The 19,669-nt window shown below is 51.0% G+C and overlaps 1 protein-coding gene across 1 annotated transcript; it reads left to right on the top strand.

The window, feature by feature from the left end:
* Positions 1 to 15,187: 15,187 nt before the first annotated feature.
* Positions 15,188 to 17,404, top strand: GADD45B (growth arrest and DNA damage inducible beta). The gene is made up of 4 exons (XM_045831323.1): positions 15,188 to 15,419; positions 15,507 to 15,608; positions 16,182 to 16,404; positions 16,673 to 17,404. Exons 1-4 carry the CDS (start codon positions 15,376 to 15,378, stop codon positions 16,784 to 16,786), a joined length of 483 nt encoding a protein of 160 aa, XP_045687279.1. The 5' UTR covers positions 15,188 to 15,375; the 3' UTR covers positions 16,787 to 17,404.
* The last annotated feature ends 2,265 nt before the right edge of the window (positions 17,405 to 19,669 follow it).

Genomic DNA, 19,669 nt, shown 5'->3' with positions numbered 1-19,669 from the left:
CATCGGCTCTGCCCATGCTTTCGGACTTGCCATTGGTGCCGCCTTACAAAATTTTATGCCCCCCACAGCCGGCGCGCCCCCTAATCGCCTTTGTTACAACTGTAACCAACCTGGACATTTTTCCCCGAGCCTGCCCCCCAGAAGAGCCAAAATCAGACTCAAATTCAGATCCAAAACCCAACAGGGCCTAGTACTAATAGTCCAGGAGCCCCTGCCACGAAATGCCCTCGCTGTAAGAAGGGTTTTCACTGGTCCTCAGAATGCAGATCTAAGACAGACATTTATGGACAGCCCATTCCCCCGAAGCAGGGAAACTCCAACAGGGCCCAGCCCCAGGGCCCCATACCGGGTGTGAACTCCGGGGCTACACAGTTCACTTCACCCACAGATCCCTGCCCTCCCGGTAATCAATCACGCCGCTACGTCACAGACCTGTGGAGGGCCACAACAGGCAGCGCAGGATTGGACCTCTGTGCCACCACCGACACAGTACTAACTTCAGACAATAGTCCCCTAATAGTCCCTACCGGCGTTTTCGGGCCCCTACCGCCTAATACTTTTGGGCTTATCTTCGGCCGAGTCAGTTCCACCCTACAAGGGATACAAGTCCTCCCTGGCATTATAGATAATGATTTTGAAGGACAAATCCAAATTATCCTTTCCACCACTTCAGATTTAATTACCATCCCCAAAGAAACTAGGTTAGCCCAAATAATCATCCTCCCCCTTCAACATCTTAATTCCAATTTTCAAAAACCTTTTCGAGGGTCAAGCCCCCCCGGCTCTTCAGATGCATATTGGGTGCAACAGGTTACCGAGGGCCGTCCCTTACTCGAACTCAGAATTAATGGTAAAGCCTTTTCAGGTATTATTGACACAGGAGCCGATGCCACTGTTATTTCTGAGTCTCAATGGCCTCAAAATTGGCCCCTAACCATAGCTGCCACACATTTGCGTGGCATGGGACAGTCTACCAATCCACAACAAAGCTCTAAAACCCTTAAATGGGAAGACAATGAAGGAAACCAGGGCTTCGTGACCCCATATGTACTACCTAACTTGCCCGTTAATCTATGGGGGAGAGGCTCAGCCTGTATTTATGATCAAAAAGAAGATGGCCCACGATGGCTCCCCGAAAGGCTAATAAAACATGTCAATCATCGCCCCGCCCCACCAGTTGAACCTAATCAAATCCCAGGGAATAATAATACGCCCTGAGGAGATTTTCTCCTCTTTCTATTTCAGGCAAAACATGTTCTCCCAGTGGCTCTTCTTCCTGTTACTACAAGCACTCTTACACCTAAAAACATATGGGGGGCTTCAAGCGCCGCCTGGCAATATTTACCACATCCTCTTTGGGCCACCGTGTGAATGCTGTGGAGGAACTACTACCGACCATGCCATCCCCTCGTCTTATACTCAGGTAGTAGACTGCAACACAAAAACAGCTTACCTAGCTTATTCACCCACAGCAACAGGGGGGATGTCCAAACCCACATGGTCCTGCGTACCTAAGCCTCCTATCATACCTGCCATTAATGGAAAGCCAGGACCATGCCCATGCACCTCCTTTTATTCAACAATGCACTCTTCTTGCTACAATAATGTTCAAGAGTGTACCCTTGGCAATAAGGCATATTTTACTGCCATACTCCAGAAAACAAAAAATGCTGCCAACGTAGGAGACTGGGGAGATAGCTCATCACTCATTGGCCTTAGTTCCACCAAATACTTACAAGCCAGCTGCCAAGGCACTGTAGGACAGTCAGTGTGCTGGGAACAAACTCCTCCTATTCACACTTCTGATGGAGGTGGGCCTCAAGATATCATAAGAGAACTCACCGTCCAGAACCAAATAGAACAGCTCATTGAAAATCATTGAAAATCAATTCCCTAAACTCACCCATCACCCTCTGGCTCTTCCCAAGTCGCGAGGAATAGATCTAGATACCCAAACGACAGACATTTTGACAGCCACCCATCGGGCACTAAATATTTCCAACCCAACACTAGCCCAAGATTGCTGGTTATGCTTAAGCCAAGGCACCCCCATGCCTCTAGCTGTCCCCACCAACATATCAGCCCTGAATATCACCGAACAAAATTGCACCCTCAGCATACCCTTTAGAGTTCAGCCTATGCTTTTTTACTCCTCCCCCTGCATCTATAAGAAATCACAAAATAATTCTTTTGATATTTCTGTTGGTTTCGCTTAGCTTTACCAATTGTAGCCACACGCTTAATTACAGCACATCCCTCTGCCCTGGTCCAGGGACGAGCATTCGTTTGTGGTAATAATCTAGCTTTCACCGCCCTGCCCGCCAATTGGACAGGGCTATGTGCCCTAGCTGCCTTACTACCTGACATAGACATTATCCCAGGGGATGAACCCGTCCCCGTTCCTGCTTTTGACCACTTCGCAGGACGACACAAAAGAGCCTTAGCTATTATTCCCCTGCTTGTTGGTCTAGGAGTTTCTGGAGCGGTAGCTACCAGAACTGCAGGATTAGGAGTTGCAGTTCACTCCTATACAAAACTTTCCAAACAACTTGTCGATGATGTCCAAGCCTTATCCAGTACTATTACTGACACTCAAGACCAACTAGACTCCCTAGCGGAGGTAGTCCTCCAGAATAGACGAGGCCTAGACTTACTCACAGCAGAGCAGGGAGGCATTTGTTTAGCTTTACAGGAACGATGCTGCTTTTATGCCAACAAGTCAGGCGTCGTCCGGGACAAGATCAAAACCCTTCAAGAAGATCTGGAAAGACGACGAAAAGCTCTGACTGAGAGCCCTTTCCTTACAGCCTTCAACGGACTACTCCCCTTTCTTCTCCCTCTCCTCGGGCCTTTAATAGCTATCATTCTCTTCCTGACCTTTGCTCCCTGGGTTCTCAGGCGCACCACAAACCTCATCCGAGACCAACTTAACTCCCTTCTTGGCAAATCTATCCAGATACATTATCATCAGCTAGAAATGAATGAACCTGGCACTGACTCGCAGCGTTTTCTCCGAGAATGTCCTCGCGCATGAGCTCCTTTTTACACCCCCACCTCCTACAAGAACAGTATAACCCTTGGCATTATACTTTACATATAAATTGTAATGGATACCGCTAGGTGCAGAGCAAAGCATCGCAAGGAGAAGCTGCCCCGAAGGTGGCCCTGCCATGTCTCCTGAGAGGCAAGTCGGCTTGCATAGAGGTCAGTGCCCCAACCCTCTCCTCCGAAAAGGGTGCTTCAGAGCTCGGGACGAGCTCAGGAGGAGCCAGACCACTGCCTCCCCTAGCCGGTTAATGTCCACTCCTCACCTTAAAAATAAAAAGGGAGGAGATGTTGGGGGCTGGGATAAGCCTGAAACACGCTGATTCAATCAGACCTGAAGGCTGTGCCTGAATGCTGTGGTCAGGAGCCATAGAACTCCCCCCTCCTGGACATACAGGTGGCACACCAATCAGTGCCTCGATCACGCGCCCGCCTTGCACCCCCCGGCCAATCGCAGGCTAGAGCACGCTTTTGAAGCCACCTATCCACTGCATTTCCTTCACTGCCCTCCTCTATATAACTCCCTCCATTTTGAAATAAATTTGCAGCTGGATCAGAATCCTTTGTCTTGCTGTCGTTCTTTCGTGCCTCCTGTCCCATCCCTTTTCATCCGCTGCAGGTATATCGGCGGACCCCGTTGACTGCCTCGCGGGCCGAGGCAAGGTTGGAGGCAACGGGGTGGGGGACTGATTGGGAAGCCTGAGTCTGGGGATCCCCAGTTCGGGGGGGCCTGGGCCTGGGCCTGGGGTGAGTCTGGATCTGGGCACCCCCTCGTTCCAGAGCCTGAAGTGGGCGGATTCTGGAACACAGATGCCAGAGCCTGGAAGCTAACCGTGGAATCTAGCATCAGGATTCGAGAACCTGAGGCTGGAAAGCCGTGTGAAATTTCCCGAGTGATCCCGAGTGAAATTTTCAAGGCAGGTAGTTCCAACACTACCTGTGTTGGACAGCTTTTTGTTAAGTGGATAAATGGAATACTGACATCAACAAATACTGACTGATCCTCTCCTGTGTCCTAGCACTGGGACTACATCAGAGTCCAAAACAAAGACCCTGCTCTTGGGGCGCTGACACGGGCAGATTAGAGAGACAGAGGAAACAAGTACACAGAGCAAATAAGTAAATGATATGGTATGTTGGAAAGTGGTAAGCGAGGGGAAAGAAAGCAGGCTAACAGGGCTTGAGATATATGGGATAGGCACTGCATTTTTAAATAGGGGGCCTCTTTTAGAAGGTGATAGTTGAGCAAGGACTAGGAGAGAAGGCAGAGGTGAGCCAGCAGACATGTGCGGAGAAAGCCTTCCAGAGGAAGGGACCACCCAGTGCAAAGCCAGGTTCTTGGCATGGTGGGCATGGCCATGAAGGAAAACTTCCCATGATATTACACAGATATTAAAGAAGGAAAACAATATATATGTAATATAACATTAGAGTTACCTATTGCTCTGTAACAAATAGCTCTGAAACAGTGGCTTCAAGCAACCTTTCTCAGTTTCCATGGATCAGGATCTGGCAGCCACTTAGCTAGGTCGTCCGGTTCAAGGCTTCACAAGACAACAATCAAGGCATCATCTAGGTCAGGGTGTAGGAATGGTTCAGGTCCTTGCAGGCTGTTGGGAAAGAGCCTCAGGTCCCTGCTGGCTGCTTTCCAGGAGATGTCTTACTTCTTCATCATATAAGAGAGGATCTGAGTTGGTTTTTGAAACCCTCACTGTTTGTTGTAATACAGGGGGGAAAATTGAAAAGAACCCAAATATCCATCAATTAGTACAGACTGATACCTTTGTGTCAATTTACACAGTGGAATATTATACAACAGTGAAAATGAATGCAACCCTATCCACAGGATAAACTCCCACACCATAAGATTGTGCAAAAAAGGCACCCTGGCTGGTGTGACTCAGTGGGCTGAGTCCCAGCCTGAGAACCAAAAAGGTTGCTGGTTCAATTCCGGGTCAGAGCAAATGCCTAAGTTGCAGGTCAGGTCCCCAGTTGGGGGCATGCAAAAGGCAACCAATCAATGTATCTCTTGCACATCGATCTCTTTCTCCCTTTTCTTCTGTCTAAAAAATAAATAAATAAATTCTAAAGAAGATTTTAATTTAAAAAAATTAAAAAGGCAAAGTGCAGGAAAATACGTAGAGGACTCTGCCATTTTATACAATTCAAAATCTGGCCAAACTAGCTACGTTACTTCAGGGTTCCCCAAACGTGATCATTGAAAGAAAAGTGGAGACATGGCTAACCTCAAAGTCAGCATGGTGGTTCCATCGAGGGGAGAGCAGGTGGCACGTGGCAAGGGTCACACGCACAGAGGGGCTTTGACATGGTGGCCGTGTTCCATTTTGTAAGCCCAGGGGTTGTGAATGTCTCCAGAAACTGCACGTGTAAGTCACAGGTGCTCTTTGGGTGTTGGATACGGCTTTTGTTTAAAAAGCGAAAGACAGGAAACACAACCTCACTCAGACCTCTGTGTAGAACAACATGATCCCAATAGAAATAGAATATCCACTCACAAAATGAAATCATAATTAGGTGACTAGATAGAGTTTTAGCTAACACTATGGTTGTAATCATGTTGCAGTATATAAATATCAAATCAACACACCTTCAAATTATACAATGTTATTTATATCTTGAGATACTGTATATCTCAATTTTTTAAAAGAGTTTGCTTATTTATTTTTAGAGAGGGGGAAGAGAGGGATGGAAACACTGATGTACAAGAGAAATACCCATCAGTTGCCTCTTGCACACCCCCATCTGGGAACCTGGCCTACAACCAGGCATGCGACCTGACCGGGAATTGAACCAGCCACCTTTTGGTTCACAGCCTGGGACTCAGTCCACTGAGCTGCACCAGCCAGGGCTCAATTTTTTTTTTTTTTTTTTTAAGAATATCTTGCCTGGCTGGCATGGCTCAGTGGATTGAGCGCGGGCTGCAAACCAAAGCATCGCAGGTTCGATTCCCAGTCAGGGCACGTGTCTGGGTTGTAGGCCATGGCCCTCAGCAACCACACATTGATGTTTCTGTCTCTCTCTTTCTCCCTCCCTTCCATCTCTAAAAATAAATAAAATCTTTTTAAAAACCTTAAAAAAATAATATCTTGAAAAGAAAAATGTGACCCACATATGTTACCTTAAATTTTCTGGTTGCTGCTTTAAAAAGAGTACAAAGAAACAGGAGAGACTGATTTTCACTTAAGTGATTGGGTTTCATTTAACCCAATATACCAAAAATATTCTAACTAATATTGTAATCCACATAGAAAATTTATTGATGAGATAGTTTATGTTCTTTTTTTTTCCTACAAAGTCTTTGAAATCTGGTGTGTATTTTACACTTAATGCAACTTGGATGCTAAATTTCCAAATTTAACAAAACAACAAAGCTGTGTTTAAAGGAAAAATACTTTACACTGCTTTTGTTTGTAGATTTTAATTCATTAAAATTAAATTCCTATTAAAATTCAGACCCTCAGCCTTGCAGGCCAGATTTCAAGGGCTCAGTAGCATATGGTGGCTAGGTGAAGAGGGTGCTGGGAAAGTCGCCCACATGAGGGACCGCAGTGGCCTGGGTGGGGGTCAGTGCTGCACATAGACCTGGGCTACTTTCCCTTCCGGACCTGTGCCCACATCTTCCTTTTCTAGAACTCATGCAGCACCCAGGGCTCCCCTGTTTCCAACCTCTGGGCAGATCTGACCCCTGGTGCCTCCTCCTGAAAGCAGGCCCTGGAGGTGGCCGCTATTTTGTGGGAATGTGGATTTGTGAGATACAAGCCGCCATGTGTGTGCAAGTAAGGATCCTCACAGTAAAGGACAAACCCTGGGGAGGGAGAACACAGAGACAGCAGGCCACAGTCTCGGGGCAGCACTGACAACTCCAGAGGTAACTCAGACGAGCCAGGAAGGCTTGAATTCAGTCGATTGCTGTGTAACGTACTACCCCCAAATTTTATTACGTCCCATGACTCTGTGGGCCAGGAATGCAGGCAGGGCTCAGCAGGGCAGTTCCCATGTCTTACTGTGGGTTGATGGGAATGGCTGGGTAGTGTCCTGCTTGTGTCTGGGCTGGGGGCTTCAAGCTGCTTTGTTGGTCAGCCTGGGGCCTCAGCTGGCCCTCTCCCTTTCTGTGTGACCTTAGGGTCTCTCCCGTGCCCACTCCTGCGGCACAGTCGAACTTCTCAATATGGCATCCCAGGACTCACTGAGAGCCGGACAGACACTGCCAGTCCTCTGGAAGTTTGAGTCCAAAGCCGACAGGGTGTCACTTCTCTTGTGCCCCATTGGTCAAAGCTGTCACAGACCCAGCCCAGATGGACAGGAGGGGAAATTGGTCTGCCAGTGGGAGGAAGGTCCATGAATGGCAGCCATGGTTTTTTCTAACAATTTTATTGAAATGCAGTTCACATACCATACAATTCATCCTTTAAAATTAATAATTCAGTGGTTTTCGCCTATTCTAAAGTTGTACGACCATCACCACAGCAAATCTTTGGGCATTTGCATCACAGTTAAAGGAGACCCTGTTCTCATCTGCAGCCACTCCCCACGCGCCTCCCTGGCAACCAGCCCCTGGCGACCAGATGCCCACGTCCTGTCCCTGCGGGTGTGCCTGCTCCGGATGGTCCCCACACCTGGAACCACGCACTGCACGGTCTTCTGTGTCTGGCTTCTGCCTCTGAGCCTCAGTTGATGGACACTTGAGTTGTCTCCACTTTTTGGAAATTGTAAATATTGCTGCTATTAACATTTGCAAATACATTTTTGTGTGGATGTAGGTTTTCAGTTCTCTTGGGTAGACAGGAAGGGCGTTGCTGGATCAGATGGTAGTTCTGTGTTCATCCCCTGGAGGGTCTGCTGGACTTTCCCACCGCGGCTGCACTGCTTTACCTTCCCGCCAGCGGAGGACGTCACCCCTCCTCCCAGCACTCATCATTACCTGTCTCTCCTGGGACCGTCCTAGTGCGTGAAGCGGCGCCTTATTGTGGCCCAGGTGCAGCCACTGATCGTCCTAGTGCGTGAAGCGGCGGCACCTTATTGTGGCCCAGGTGCAGCCATTGATAATCCCCTGGAGCATTTGTAAAATGTGTTCCATTCTGCAGTTTGTTATTTGATGGGTGATTTTTGAATACTTAGCCTTGGGTCTGTGGCCGTCTTGGAGTCTGGCTGTGGGTCTCACATGTGTTAGGGGTGGGCTTGCCGGTGGTTGGCCAAAGGATGCGGGGAGGGGTCGATCTGAGATCTGTTTTTGGGTCACAGCCAATGGATTTGGTGTCGGAGAGGAGGTAGGTGTGAGGGTCAGACCCACCCAGCCCATTCTACACCCCAGGCCCCTCTGCTCTTGCTGGCTGATCCCTCTGCATGTGTGGCCTCCCTCCACCTGGAAGCCCCCGATTCTTACTGCCTGTGATGAACTGAATGGTGTCCCCCCAAACCGACAGCCACCTGGAAACCTGCGAATGGAACCTTGTTTGGAAACGGGGTCTTTGCAGATACAGCTGGTTAAGATGGGGTCATCTGGGTGAAAGTGGGCCCTAGTCGCGGGACCGGGGTCCTCATAAAGAGAGGGGATCTGGGTGCGGAGGAGAGAGCTCCACGTGAAGACACAGAGAAGAGACAGACTTACAGCGAGACGGCTCCTGGGGACAGAGGCGGCGGCTGGAGCCACCTGTCTACAAGCCAAGGGCACCAAGGCCTGCCGGCCGCCCCCCACCCCCCGCCCTGCCCCCAGGGGCCTGGAACAGATGCTCCCTCAGCCCCTAAGGGAACCAGCCCTGCCAACACCGTGACCTCAAACCTCCCTCCGGAATCAGGAAAGAACAAATTCTTGTTGTTGCAGGCACTTCCCCGCGGCCTGCGGGGTTTTGTTGTGCGCTGCCCCGCCCCCTCTCTGAGACTCACTGCGGCCAAGCACTTCCCTGAGTTTTCCATCGTTCTAGTGAATCATTGAGCATGAGAGTGGTTGTGGGGACCCCCTGAATTTTCAGCCAGCTGGTGTGAAGAAAGGTTGGTCCCGGGGGGCCCCAAAGCCGGTGTCTGAAGCAACAGCACTCTCACTGGAACTGTACCCTCAAAACATGCTGTTAGCTGAATTCCATGCATCTGGAGAGACAGAAATTATCTGACCAAAAACTGTGGATTGTTCTATAAAAATGTGCACCTACTAAGCAAATTCATTTCTGTGTCCTGATTGCCTAGAAATGGGTGGTTCTTTGAGTTCTTCAAACTGATGGTGACATCTTTCTGGTTCCCTCACTAGTTAAATATAACCTTCGGCATACGTTGTGCATTATGTCATGATTCTTCCTCTCTCTCTGTTTTTGGACTATATCCTTTGAACATAATGTGGAGCCCCTCAGAGTGATGTTGGAACTCATTCAGTCATTCAACCAGCATATTTATTGAGCAACTACTATATACCAGTGATACCAAGCTCAGCAAAACAGACAAAATCCTTGTCCTGGTGGAGCTGACATTTCAGTGAGGGGCACAGATAATAATTATGATGAATAAGTAAAACATATAGTATGTTTAGTATGTTAATGGTGATCTGTGCTAAGAAGGAAAAGGGGGTTATAAAATGTGTGGGTGGGGGTATGTGAATTATATGGCAGGTGTCCCCCCACCAAGAGCGGGGACAGAACAGAGGCAAGATGACTTGGGATAGGGAAGGGTTTCCAGAGAGGAGAACCAGCAAAGGAAAGGCCTGGAGGTAGGACGTGCCTGACACATTTGAAAGACAACAGGAAAAGGTTGCCAGTGGTATATGAGCAGGGGAAGGACATTGTGAGACAGGTTCTAGGAGTGGAGCTCTGGGCACTGCAGGGAGAGCCAGCAGAGGGGGAGTGGCTGTCCAGGGAGGGAGGGGCGTGGCTGTCCAGGGAGGGAGGGGCGTGGCTTCAAGCGTCTTTTAAGACAATTACAATAGGGAAGGTGTAGGGAGCACTTTGTGTTAAGCCCAGCCCAGGTCACGTTTTTTGTTTTAGGGGTTTTTTTTTGCGAGTTTGTTTTTTTGGTTATCCTTTCAACAACCTGATTTTCCAATGAAAAGAAGGAGTTTCACAGAGGTTCAGTCACCAATCCAAGGACACACAGCTTGTAAATGGTGGAGGTAGGATCTGAACCAGGTGAGCCCGTCATCATAGCAGAGCCCCCACAACCCCATGCCTGGCTGCCCAGCCTCCTCGCCTTTCTTTTCTCCTGCCACCTCCTGCACCTGGTGTGTCATCTCCACCTCCTGCCAGCCCACCCTGTATCACCAACATCTCAAAGTTCAGATAATGACTCAGCTCCTGCAGGAAGCCTCTCCCTGGGGACAGGAATCCCTCTTGTTCATCTCTGGGAAAAAAACAAAAGCCATGATGTCAGCGGCCAAACTGGCCCCTGCTTCACACAGGCCAGTGCCTTCCTGGCACATCCGGAGTCAAATCCAGACCCCTCCCCACAGCTGCCCAGGTCCGCCTTCCTGACCCCCTGCTCCCACTCTCTCCTCATTCACCCTGCTCCAGCCACCTGGGCCTCCTGGGGGGCTCCCCAAATGTGCCAGGTACAGGCACACCGCAGAGCCCATGCAGGTGTGGTGTCTGGAGCACAGTCCTTCACGGTATCCCAAGCCTTTTTCATGTCACTTGGGTCTCAGCTCAAAGGTCACCTCCTTAGAGAAGCCCACCCAACTACTCCCCCTGAAGTAGCTGTGGATCACCATCCAGGAGATCTTCAATTAATGTCTACTAGTGAGATAACAGCCCCATGTACTGGGTGGTTCCTATGCTTGGGCCAGTGTCTTCTAAGTATGGGCCAGAATGAACTCATTGCATGCTCAGAACAACCTGGATAATGTTATGATTTCAATTTGCAGAAGGGGAAACCGAGGCACGAGGGTGCGATGGGGAGACTGACATGCCCAAGCTCATGCTGCTGGTTGGGAGGGAAGTTGGAATGCAAACCCAGGCAGTCAGATGGATCCTTGGTCACCCCTACCCTCTCCCATGTGCTGTTTTGGGGGGCTCTGTCTGCCCCCCCCATTCTCCTTACCTCAGCCTGTCATATTCCTCCTATCTTGGACTGCTCAGGCTACCATAGCGAAATGGCATAGAGTGGGCAGCTTAAACAACAGACATTTATGCCCTGGCTGGTGTGGCTCAGTGGACTGAGTGCCGGACTAAAAGGTTGCTGATTCAATTCCCAGTCAGGGCACATGCCTGGGTTACAGGCCAGGTCCCCAGTGGAGGCCACGTGAGAGGCAACCACACATTGATGTTTCTCTCCTTCTCTTTCTCCCTCCCTTCCCTTCTTTCTAAAAATAAATAAATAAAATAATTAAAAAAAAAAAACAATAGACGTTTGTTTCTCCCACTTCTGGATGCTGGAAGTCCACAATCAAGGGTCAGTTCCTGGTGAGGGTTACTTCCTGATTTGCAGACGGGCCACTTTCTCTCTGCATCCTTACATGGTGGAGAGAGACTGATTCCTCTTCCTCTCCTTATAAGGCCACCAGTCCCACCCCAGGTACCCACCCTCATGACCTCATCCAACCCCAGTCACCTCCCAGAGGCCCCACCTCCTAAAATCATCCCACTGGGGGTTAGGACATCAGTATATGAGTTTGGAGGGAACACAAACATTTAGGTCCATGACATCTCCTATAAGGAAAGGGACCTTAACTCTGCACTCACCTCTCTCAAATGTCCCTCCCAGGTCCCGATCCATAATCCACATTCCAGCTACCACCCTGGGAGGGAACCCAGGATCTTTCCCTCCTGGGCAGACTAACTCCCCAACTTCCTGGAGCCTTGGTTTGCCCTCTGTCCACTGAGAACACCCCCCAAGTTTGCTCATAGGGGACTGGGGTTAAAAACAGGGTGTCCCAAGAAGCAGGGCTCATGTACTAGTGTGAGGCAAAAACTCAGTCATGATAAAAGATCATATTTTAGTGCAATTTTTAAAAATGCATGCACAAGAACATTTTCATGCTGGAGACATTTTCAAAATTAAATAAAATTGAGATAGCATCAATCATACGTGTTTTTCCTTTTGGCCTGGGCTCCCGTAGGGCCTGATGTGGTGCCGTTACTGATCCGTTCTGGTGGGAAATTTCAATATTCCATCATCGTGGATGTTGTAACATTTGTTTTCATTCAAACCATCACATAGAAAATATGATCTCTGTCTGGACTAGCGGTGACAGTTGCATAAACTTGTGACTATACACTGAACTGGACACTCTAAAAGGATGAATTCTATGGTATGTGAATTAATTCTTACTTTTACAGAGTGAAAATAAAAAAATATCTTAACAGTGAGTTTCGGGGGGCCCCCTTAAATTTTGTGCCTAAAATTTGCTGTCCTCAGTTAAAGAGGGCAAAGCAGGGCCTCAAAGATCGTGTTCAGGTCCTTCCTTTGCATCAGCCATAACAATCTTTCCACAGAGGCCAAGCTTTTGTCTGGGCTGTGCCCTCTGTCAGGAAAACAAATACTGGTCCTTCAGGGCTCACTTTGCTTTGTCTCACCCGTCTGACCTCCCTGACCCACATCCCTCCCCAGCCCTCTCCCTCTAGACTCCAAACATCCCGTCCTAACATCCTCCCCCATCTTGGAATACCTACAGTGTCTGGGAATATCCCTAGGAGGCTCCAGTTCTGCGCCCTTGAGCCAATAACACTGTCTTCCCCAGTCTCTGTTCCTTCCTTGGCAAACCTGGAATGATCACACCAGTGCTATCATGGGCACTGATGTAGAAACTGCTTACAAAATGTTTGCCATGTAGTAAGCACTCAGTAAACGTGTGTTCTTATTAATACATGCAATGCAATGCAACATTAATAAAAAGAGTAATTACCCTATGGGTTCTCATTTGCAAGGTGGGAGTGGATATGCCTGCTCTTCTGCCTAGGCAAGTCCCTGCCTCACACACTCTCCTGTGGGGGGCCCATGGGTCACCTGTCCTTGGGGTAGGCAGGGACATCCTTAGGGCTGGGCCTAGGGGAAAATGAGTGAGGTGTTAGCTTCACGAGCAAAATTTAAGGTGATGCCAAAAAACTTAGTCATCTAGGTATTTTCATGCAATAATAAAAAAAATCGGAATCGATGCAAAAAATAATCCACGATAAACTTAAAAAATCAAAATTGTAAATAAACAGGATCTGACCCTGCACCTGCACAGTTTACCTCTCTGGCCTTCCCTTAAGTCCTGTCTACAGTTTAAAATCTTGATGTTTTGTTCATCACGGGTGGGTTTTTTGGGGGGCATAAGTATTGATTTTTTAAAAATATATTGCATTAAGCCCCGACTGGCTAGCTCGGTTGGTTAGAGCAACGTCCCCAGGTGTCAAGGGCCAAGGTTTCAGGTTCAATCCCCAATCAGAGCAGGTACAAGAAACAACCAATGAACACATATAAATAAGTGGAACAACAAAGCAATGTTTCTCTCTCTCTCTCTCTCAAATCAATAAAATAAAATATTGCATTAGGATATTATTAAATGCATATGTCAAGTATTGCGTATATAAAATATTGCACTGTCATCGGAGTCCCAGCCCTCCTCACCCCCGCAGCCGCCCTAGCTGGTCTATCTCTTCCTGGCTTTGGGCGCAGAGACCCAGATCGACCATTAGGTGGCGCCGCCACGCCTCTCAGTGCCCGGGACCTTTTGAGGCTCTAAGGTGGGTGGTGAGGAGGCGTTGCGATGCGTCAGCTGAATCGCGAGCCGGGGAGTCTCGGGAACCGAGAGTTGGGGCTGAGGCCAGACCCCAGGCTGGCGGGGAGGGGACACAGCTGTGAGTCACCCGGGAGTCCTCGATCGCCTGTGGGAGACAGTCCCCCGCGAGCCTGCCCGCCTGGCTCGTGAACTGCCTTCGCAGGGAGACTGTGAGAAACAGTCCCTGCGTGCACTGATTCCTGGTGCACACGTGTGGCTCCAAGAATAAGTACACGGAGGCTTGAGGCAGCGGCAGCCTCACCAAGGCTCAGTTTCCCCTTTTGCACCGTGCAGATAAAGTGTGACCCCTGCTTCCTGGGTCCTTGAGGATTAAATGAGCCATAATACAGGGAGCCTGGTACACTACATACTCAATACAAATCAGCGCCCACCCCAGACGGAGGAAATAAAAGTGGCGACCATCACTGTAAGGGGACCCTAGGTGACAGTGTGCTGAGCAAGCAAGAACCATTTTCCCCAGGCTTTCTCTCCGACCTTGATTTCTCCCCAGGCCAGGTGTCCAGGTGCTGTCAAATGATGGAACGCGAGACGCCGGCAGGGGGCGTACAGCGCACTAAGACCAGAGCCTCAGACGCACGCCCTACCCTGAAAATCTCCTCGAGTGGGAAGAGGGCGCCATGGCTCGTTACTAGGGCGCCTAGGACTTTGCAGCCCCTGCTTCTGGGGACCTCGAGGTGGCTTTCCGCGACCACCTAGTGACATTTATTCAGTGCTTACTGTGTACCCCTTATTTTATATAATGCTTCCTGCAACCCAATGAGGCCAGAGTGCGTTCCCGTAGGACAGGTGGGGAAACAGGCGGATCTTCGCAGCCCCTAATTGGGGATCTCGAGGCTGCCTCCCGCGACCACCACAATTAATTAAGCGCTTATTGTGCACTTTTTTTTAACGCTTCCTCCAACCCAAGGAGGCCAGCATTGCTTGCCCATTAGACAGGTAGAGACACAAAGGCCCAGAGAACTTATGGCACTCATCGCCTAAGGGTCCCGCAGCCTCGGGAAACCCACCACCATCACCCGGGAGGGATCAGCCTGCAAGCAGAATCTTCTCCCCTTACAAGACCCTAGCACAACCTGGGAAGGCGCAGGCCGGGGATTCTCCGGGGGACTGGGAGGGGATTCCAGGCCCCCCTCGAAAGTCCGGGCCGCCTCGCGCGCTGGAAATCCCGCGCGCGCCCCGAAACGCGGCGCGGCTGCCGGGAAATCAGGAGAAAAAAACTTCTGCTTTTTTTCTTTTCTTGGCACTCACGCAACCCCGCGCCCTCCTCCTTGCTCTTGCCCCCACGTGGGACGCCCCAGCGCTGAGCCCCTCCCCTTCCCCGCCTCAAACCAATCGCCTTTGTCGTTAGCCAATGGGCGGGGCGAGTGGAAGTTGAGGCTACGCCCCTGTTTGCTAAGCCTCTAAAAGGCGCCGCTGCCGGCGGCGGCGTCAGATCGCCTGGATTATTCCTGCTGTGGATTTCGCTGCTTTTTCCTACTGTCAGGAGGATTTCGCTGCCTTCCGAGCGCTCGGGTTCCATAGCAAGGTTTTGGGCTCTCCGGCTTTGGATTTTGCATTTTCTCCCTTGGGACTGTCGTGGGCTGCTTTTCACTGTGGATTATAACTGCAACATGACTCTGGAAGAGCTGGTGGCGTGCGACAACGCAGCACAGAAGTAAGTAGACTGATGTTGTCCGGGCCAGGCGGGGACCCGAGGGTCTGGTGATCGGCCGGGAGCTCACCCCCTTTTCCCCTACCCCAGGATGCAGACGGTGAGCGCCGCGGTGGAGGAGCTGCTAGTGGCTGCGCAGCGCCAGGACCGCCTCACCGTGGGGGTGTACGAGTCGGCCAAGCTGATGAATGTGTGAGTCAGACCCCAACCCCCGGCTGGGCGCGGGTGGGGACCCCCCTCCGCTCTGCACGCTCTCTGCTGCACCCTTCTCTTGCACGGGGCTGGGGCCTCTCCAAGAGTTCTCACTAGAAAACCACTCTGGCTTTTTTTTTTAAGTTGATTTTTAGAGAGAGAGAAAGGAAGGGGGAATGTCAATTTGTTGTTCCACTTATGCATTCGTTGGTTGCTTCTTGTATGTGTCCTGGCTGGAGATCGAAAGGAAACCTTGGTGTATGGGGATGGCACTGTAACCAACTGAGCTACCCAACTGGGTTACCTGGCCAGGGCTTGAACCTCTTTGCTTTCGGTGGGGGCAGGGGGCTGCAGTGTCCTGAGGCTGCATGATTTGCAGACAACCTCATTATTTTCCTGCCTTACCTTCCCTAGTACTTTGAACTGTCTGTCTTCCTCCTACCCTTCCAGCTGCATGCACACAGCTGTCCCCTGCACACCTGCACTTCCTTTTCGTTTTTGCAAACTCCCCTGTGCACTGTGGCCCCTTCCCAGGCCCCCAGCTGACCTGTCCCCTTCTTTTGGCTCTCTCAGTGACCCTGACAGTGTGGTCCTGTGCCTGTTGGCCATTGACGAGGAAGAGGAGGATGATATTGCCCTGCAGATCCACTTCACGCTCATTCAGTCCTTTTGCTGTGACAACGACATCAACATTGTCCGGGTGTCTGGCATGCAACGCCTGGCACAGCTGTTGGGGGAGCCAGCGGAGACCCAAGGCACCACTGAGCCCCGAGACCTGCACTGCCTCCTGGTCACGGTGAGCTGGGCGCACTGGGTCTGCCCCACCCCCGCACCTGGGCTTTTGTTTGTCAACAAAGTTGAGTTGGCCAGTCTTGCACCAGCTCAGTGCTTAGCTACGCTAGGCACGTAGGCACGTCCCGTGGACAGCCCCATCCGAGCCTCGTCACCCAGCAAGCTATTTTGAGCCAGCCTGTTTTCCCCACAGGGGCCCTGGGAGAGGGAGGCTAGGCTCCCCGCACACTCCTGGGGCTCCCACTGAAACCCATCTTTTCCTTCTCCCACAGAACCCTCACACAGATGCCTGGAAGAGCCACAGCCTGGTGGAGGTAGCCAGTTACTGTGAAGAGAGCCGGGGGAACAACCAGTGGGTCCCCTACATTTCCCTCCAGGAGCGCTGAGACCCCTCCCAGCATCAGAACCTGTTGGAGGAGTTGCTGCCGGGAAAAAAAATAAAATAAATATTTGACCCCCCTCCCCCCCAGAACAACCCCCAAAACAAACTAACCCGTGAGACCATTGGGGGCAGAATCCTTGGAGACTGGAGACAAGGAGAGGGGAGTGCATGGCCACCCCCTGGGCGGTGAGCCTGGAACAGCGCCAGTGGTGGCCACCGTGAGAGGAGGAGAGGGGAACTCAGGCCAGAAGGAGAGGGGACCCTGGAGCTCAGGCCTTGTGACAGAGCAGAAGCTGCAGTGGGGAAGGGCCTGGACTCCACACTTCAGGGTGGGGTGAGACCAGTGGCATCCCCCACCCTTCTTGAGGCTGGAACTGACATCTTCAAACAGGCCTTGGTTGACGAGGGTCTGCAACCCTCGCCAGGACTAAACTTTGGAACTTGGGAACTGGGGCTGATGTTGCTCTGTACCCATGAACTCCCAGTTTGCAAACTAAATAGACAATCTATTTTGTTACTTGCACTGTGACTTGAACCACTGAGAGAGACCGGAAGCTTACAGATGCATACATCTATTTTACTTCTAGATGATGGCCTTGTAATAAATTTCTAAAGCTTCTGAGTTCTTGTGTTTGTGCTGCCTTGGAGAGGGACCGGGACCCCGCCCCCCCACCCAACACACTGCAGCAGCCCTGCCCCCAACCCCTTCTGCAGGCTCACCAGGAAATGTTACTTAAGTCCCTGTTAGCAGCTCCAGGCTCCTTCGCAAAAACAGTGCCTCTTCTCTCTGCAGCCGGCGCCACCCAAGTCCAACAAATCTTTGCCTCCTTTTTTTCTCTCCCTCCTCCTGCCCTGTAGCAATTAAAAGACCGGTTTATTACGAAACCTGGCCGCCGTGCCACTGCTGTTACAGGCTGTGCTGGAGCCAACCCCAAGCTCTGGGCACAACAGACGACGTAGGGTGGGGGGGACTGGAGCCCCCGCCTGCCCTGGCACCACCGCAGCCCAAGGTCCAGAGAGATCAGGGGGGCATCTGCGACCACACAGCAAGGCTGCCTCAGAGATACCTCTGGGCTGGCTTGGATCTTGCAGGAAGACTTCTGGTGATCTCCCAGGGTGTGCCTACCTCCTGGGCCTTCTCCCTACCAGAATGGGCCTCTTCACTGCACTAAATTAAAACAAACAAAACAACAACAACAACAACAAGACACACCTTTTTTCACCCTGAACTAAAATCTACAAGCAGAAAAATACTGCAGGAAGTCTTGCTCCTGGCCCAGCTGGGTTTGGCACGTTACTGCGTTTTGCCTCTAAACCGAAACTGTAGGGGCGGCTGCCTCTTTGTTCTCCCTCAGTTACTGTGCTGGCTCCCCCTGCCCTGGGCTGGGAGCTGGGAGCAGCCTCAGTTGGAGGGGTGGGCTGGTGCCTGGGCAGCCTTGCCTCCTCTATGCCATGCGGTCTGGCCTGAGAACTGGGGCGGTGGAGGCAGGCAGCAGGGGAAGGAGGGGGGGTGTCCAACCACAGGCCGAGACCTTTCCACCTAGCCCACGTGGGCGTGTGAGGAAAACCCCCGGCAACCCCCAGGAGTCATGGGGCTGGGGGAGCCCCTTGAGGGAGGAGGGAAAGAAAGAAAGAGGGGGAAGTCCCAGAGAGGGCTAGGGGCGGGATTCCTTCAAGGGTTAGGAGGAAGGGAAAGCACAGGTGGGGACGAAACCTTGAGTGAATAGGGAACCTGAGTGGAGGAACAGAGAAACACCTGTGTACAGGGTGGGGCTATTCTAAGAGGAGGGACCCAAGCCCCGCAGGGATGGAGTGGGTAGCACAAGAGTTATTGGGGGGAGGTGGGAGGACCCAGAGCGGCTAAGGGAGGGGGCTGAAGTAAATCCCTGTAGGGGATGAGAGAGAGGAGTGGGGAGACTTCAGCCCCCAGAGGATGGAAAGGGTACTCCAAGGGTGTGTGAAGGGTAGATGGGGGAGATCCCTGAGATGGAGCTGGAGAGGGGGGAGGAGAGGCGGAGGGATCCCCTGAGGTTGGGGGGTGGTACTAGCAGGGACAAAGCTCAGCCCAGCCGGGCCTGGAACTCAGGCTCTCCCTGCCAGGTCAGCTCTTCCCAGGGAAGCATATCCCCACTGGTTCCACCCATTGGCTGGCCCGGGCCTCTCTGTCCGCATGGTGACCCTGACCATCCAGAAGGGCATAGTGACCTTTGACCCTCTCATCCCTAGGCCTCCAGTGTAGTAGGGGCAAGACCCCAGGCTTCTGGGCCCCAAGGAAATATAGGGAATGGGTGAGACTCCAGCTGTGTGACCCGAGGCCAATTCCTTAACCTCTCTGTGCCTGTTTCCCTCTCTGCAAAATGGGGATAATAATGCTACCTACTCAGAGGTTGTTGAGGTCCAATGAAACATATATTCCTTTGATCAGCACCTCCTATGTAGGAAGTATAAAAAGGATTCACCAGTATTACTAATACTACTATTATCAGTGCTATTACACCCCTGCATGTCCAAAATCACCTCTAATCTTCTCGCAGCTGTCCTGTGAGCCAGGCCAGTGGGGACCAGGGCAAGGCCTTCGTGCAAAATTTAGAAGAGCAGCCTCCAAAAATTGAGTCAGCAATATAAAGACTATTTTTATTGTTGTTTTTTTTTTAATAAAGAGAAGGAGAGAAATATCAATCTGTGGCTGTGTCTCACATGCCCCAACTAGGAACCCAGCCCACAACCCAGGCACGTGCCCTGACTGGGAATTAAACCAGTGACCCTTTGGTTTGCAGGCCATCACCCATCCCATTGAACCACACCAGCCAGGGCATAAAGAATATTTTTAAGTGCTACTTTATAAACTCAAATGTACCCACCTCCCTCCCCCAAACAAGAGAAAGAA

This window comes from Phyllostomus hastatus, unplaced genomic scaffold, assembly GCF_019186645.2.
Source record: "Phyllostomus hastatus isolate PE091 unplaced genomic scaffold, TTU_PhHast_1.1 phas_contig_159, whole genome shotgun sequence".
NCBI classification, from domain to species: Eukaryota; Metazoa; Chordata; class Mammalia; order Chiroptera; family Phyllostomidae; genus Phyllostomus; species Phyllostomus hastatus.
Note: the sequence above shows the minus strand (reverse complement) of the source record. Positions and strands in the feature narration are given on the sequence as shown.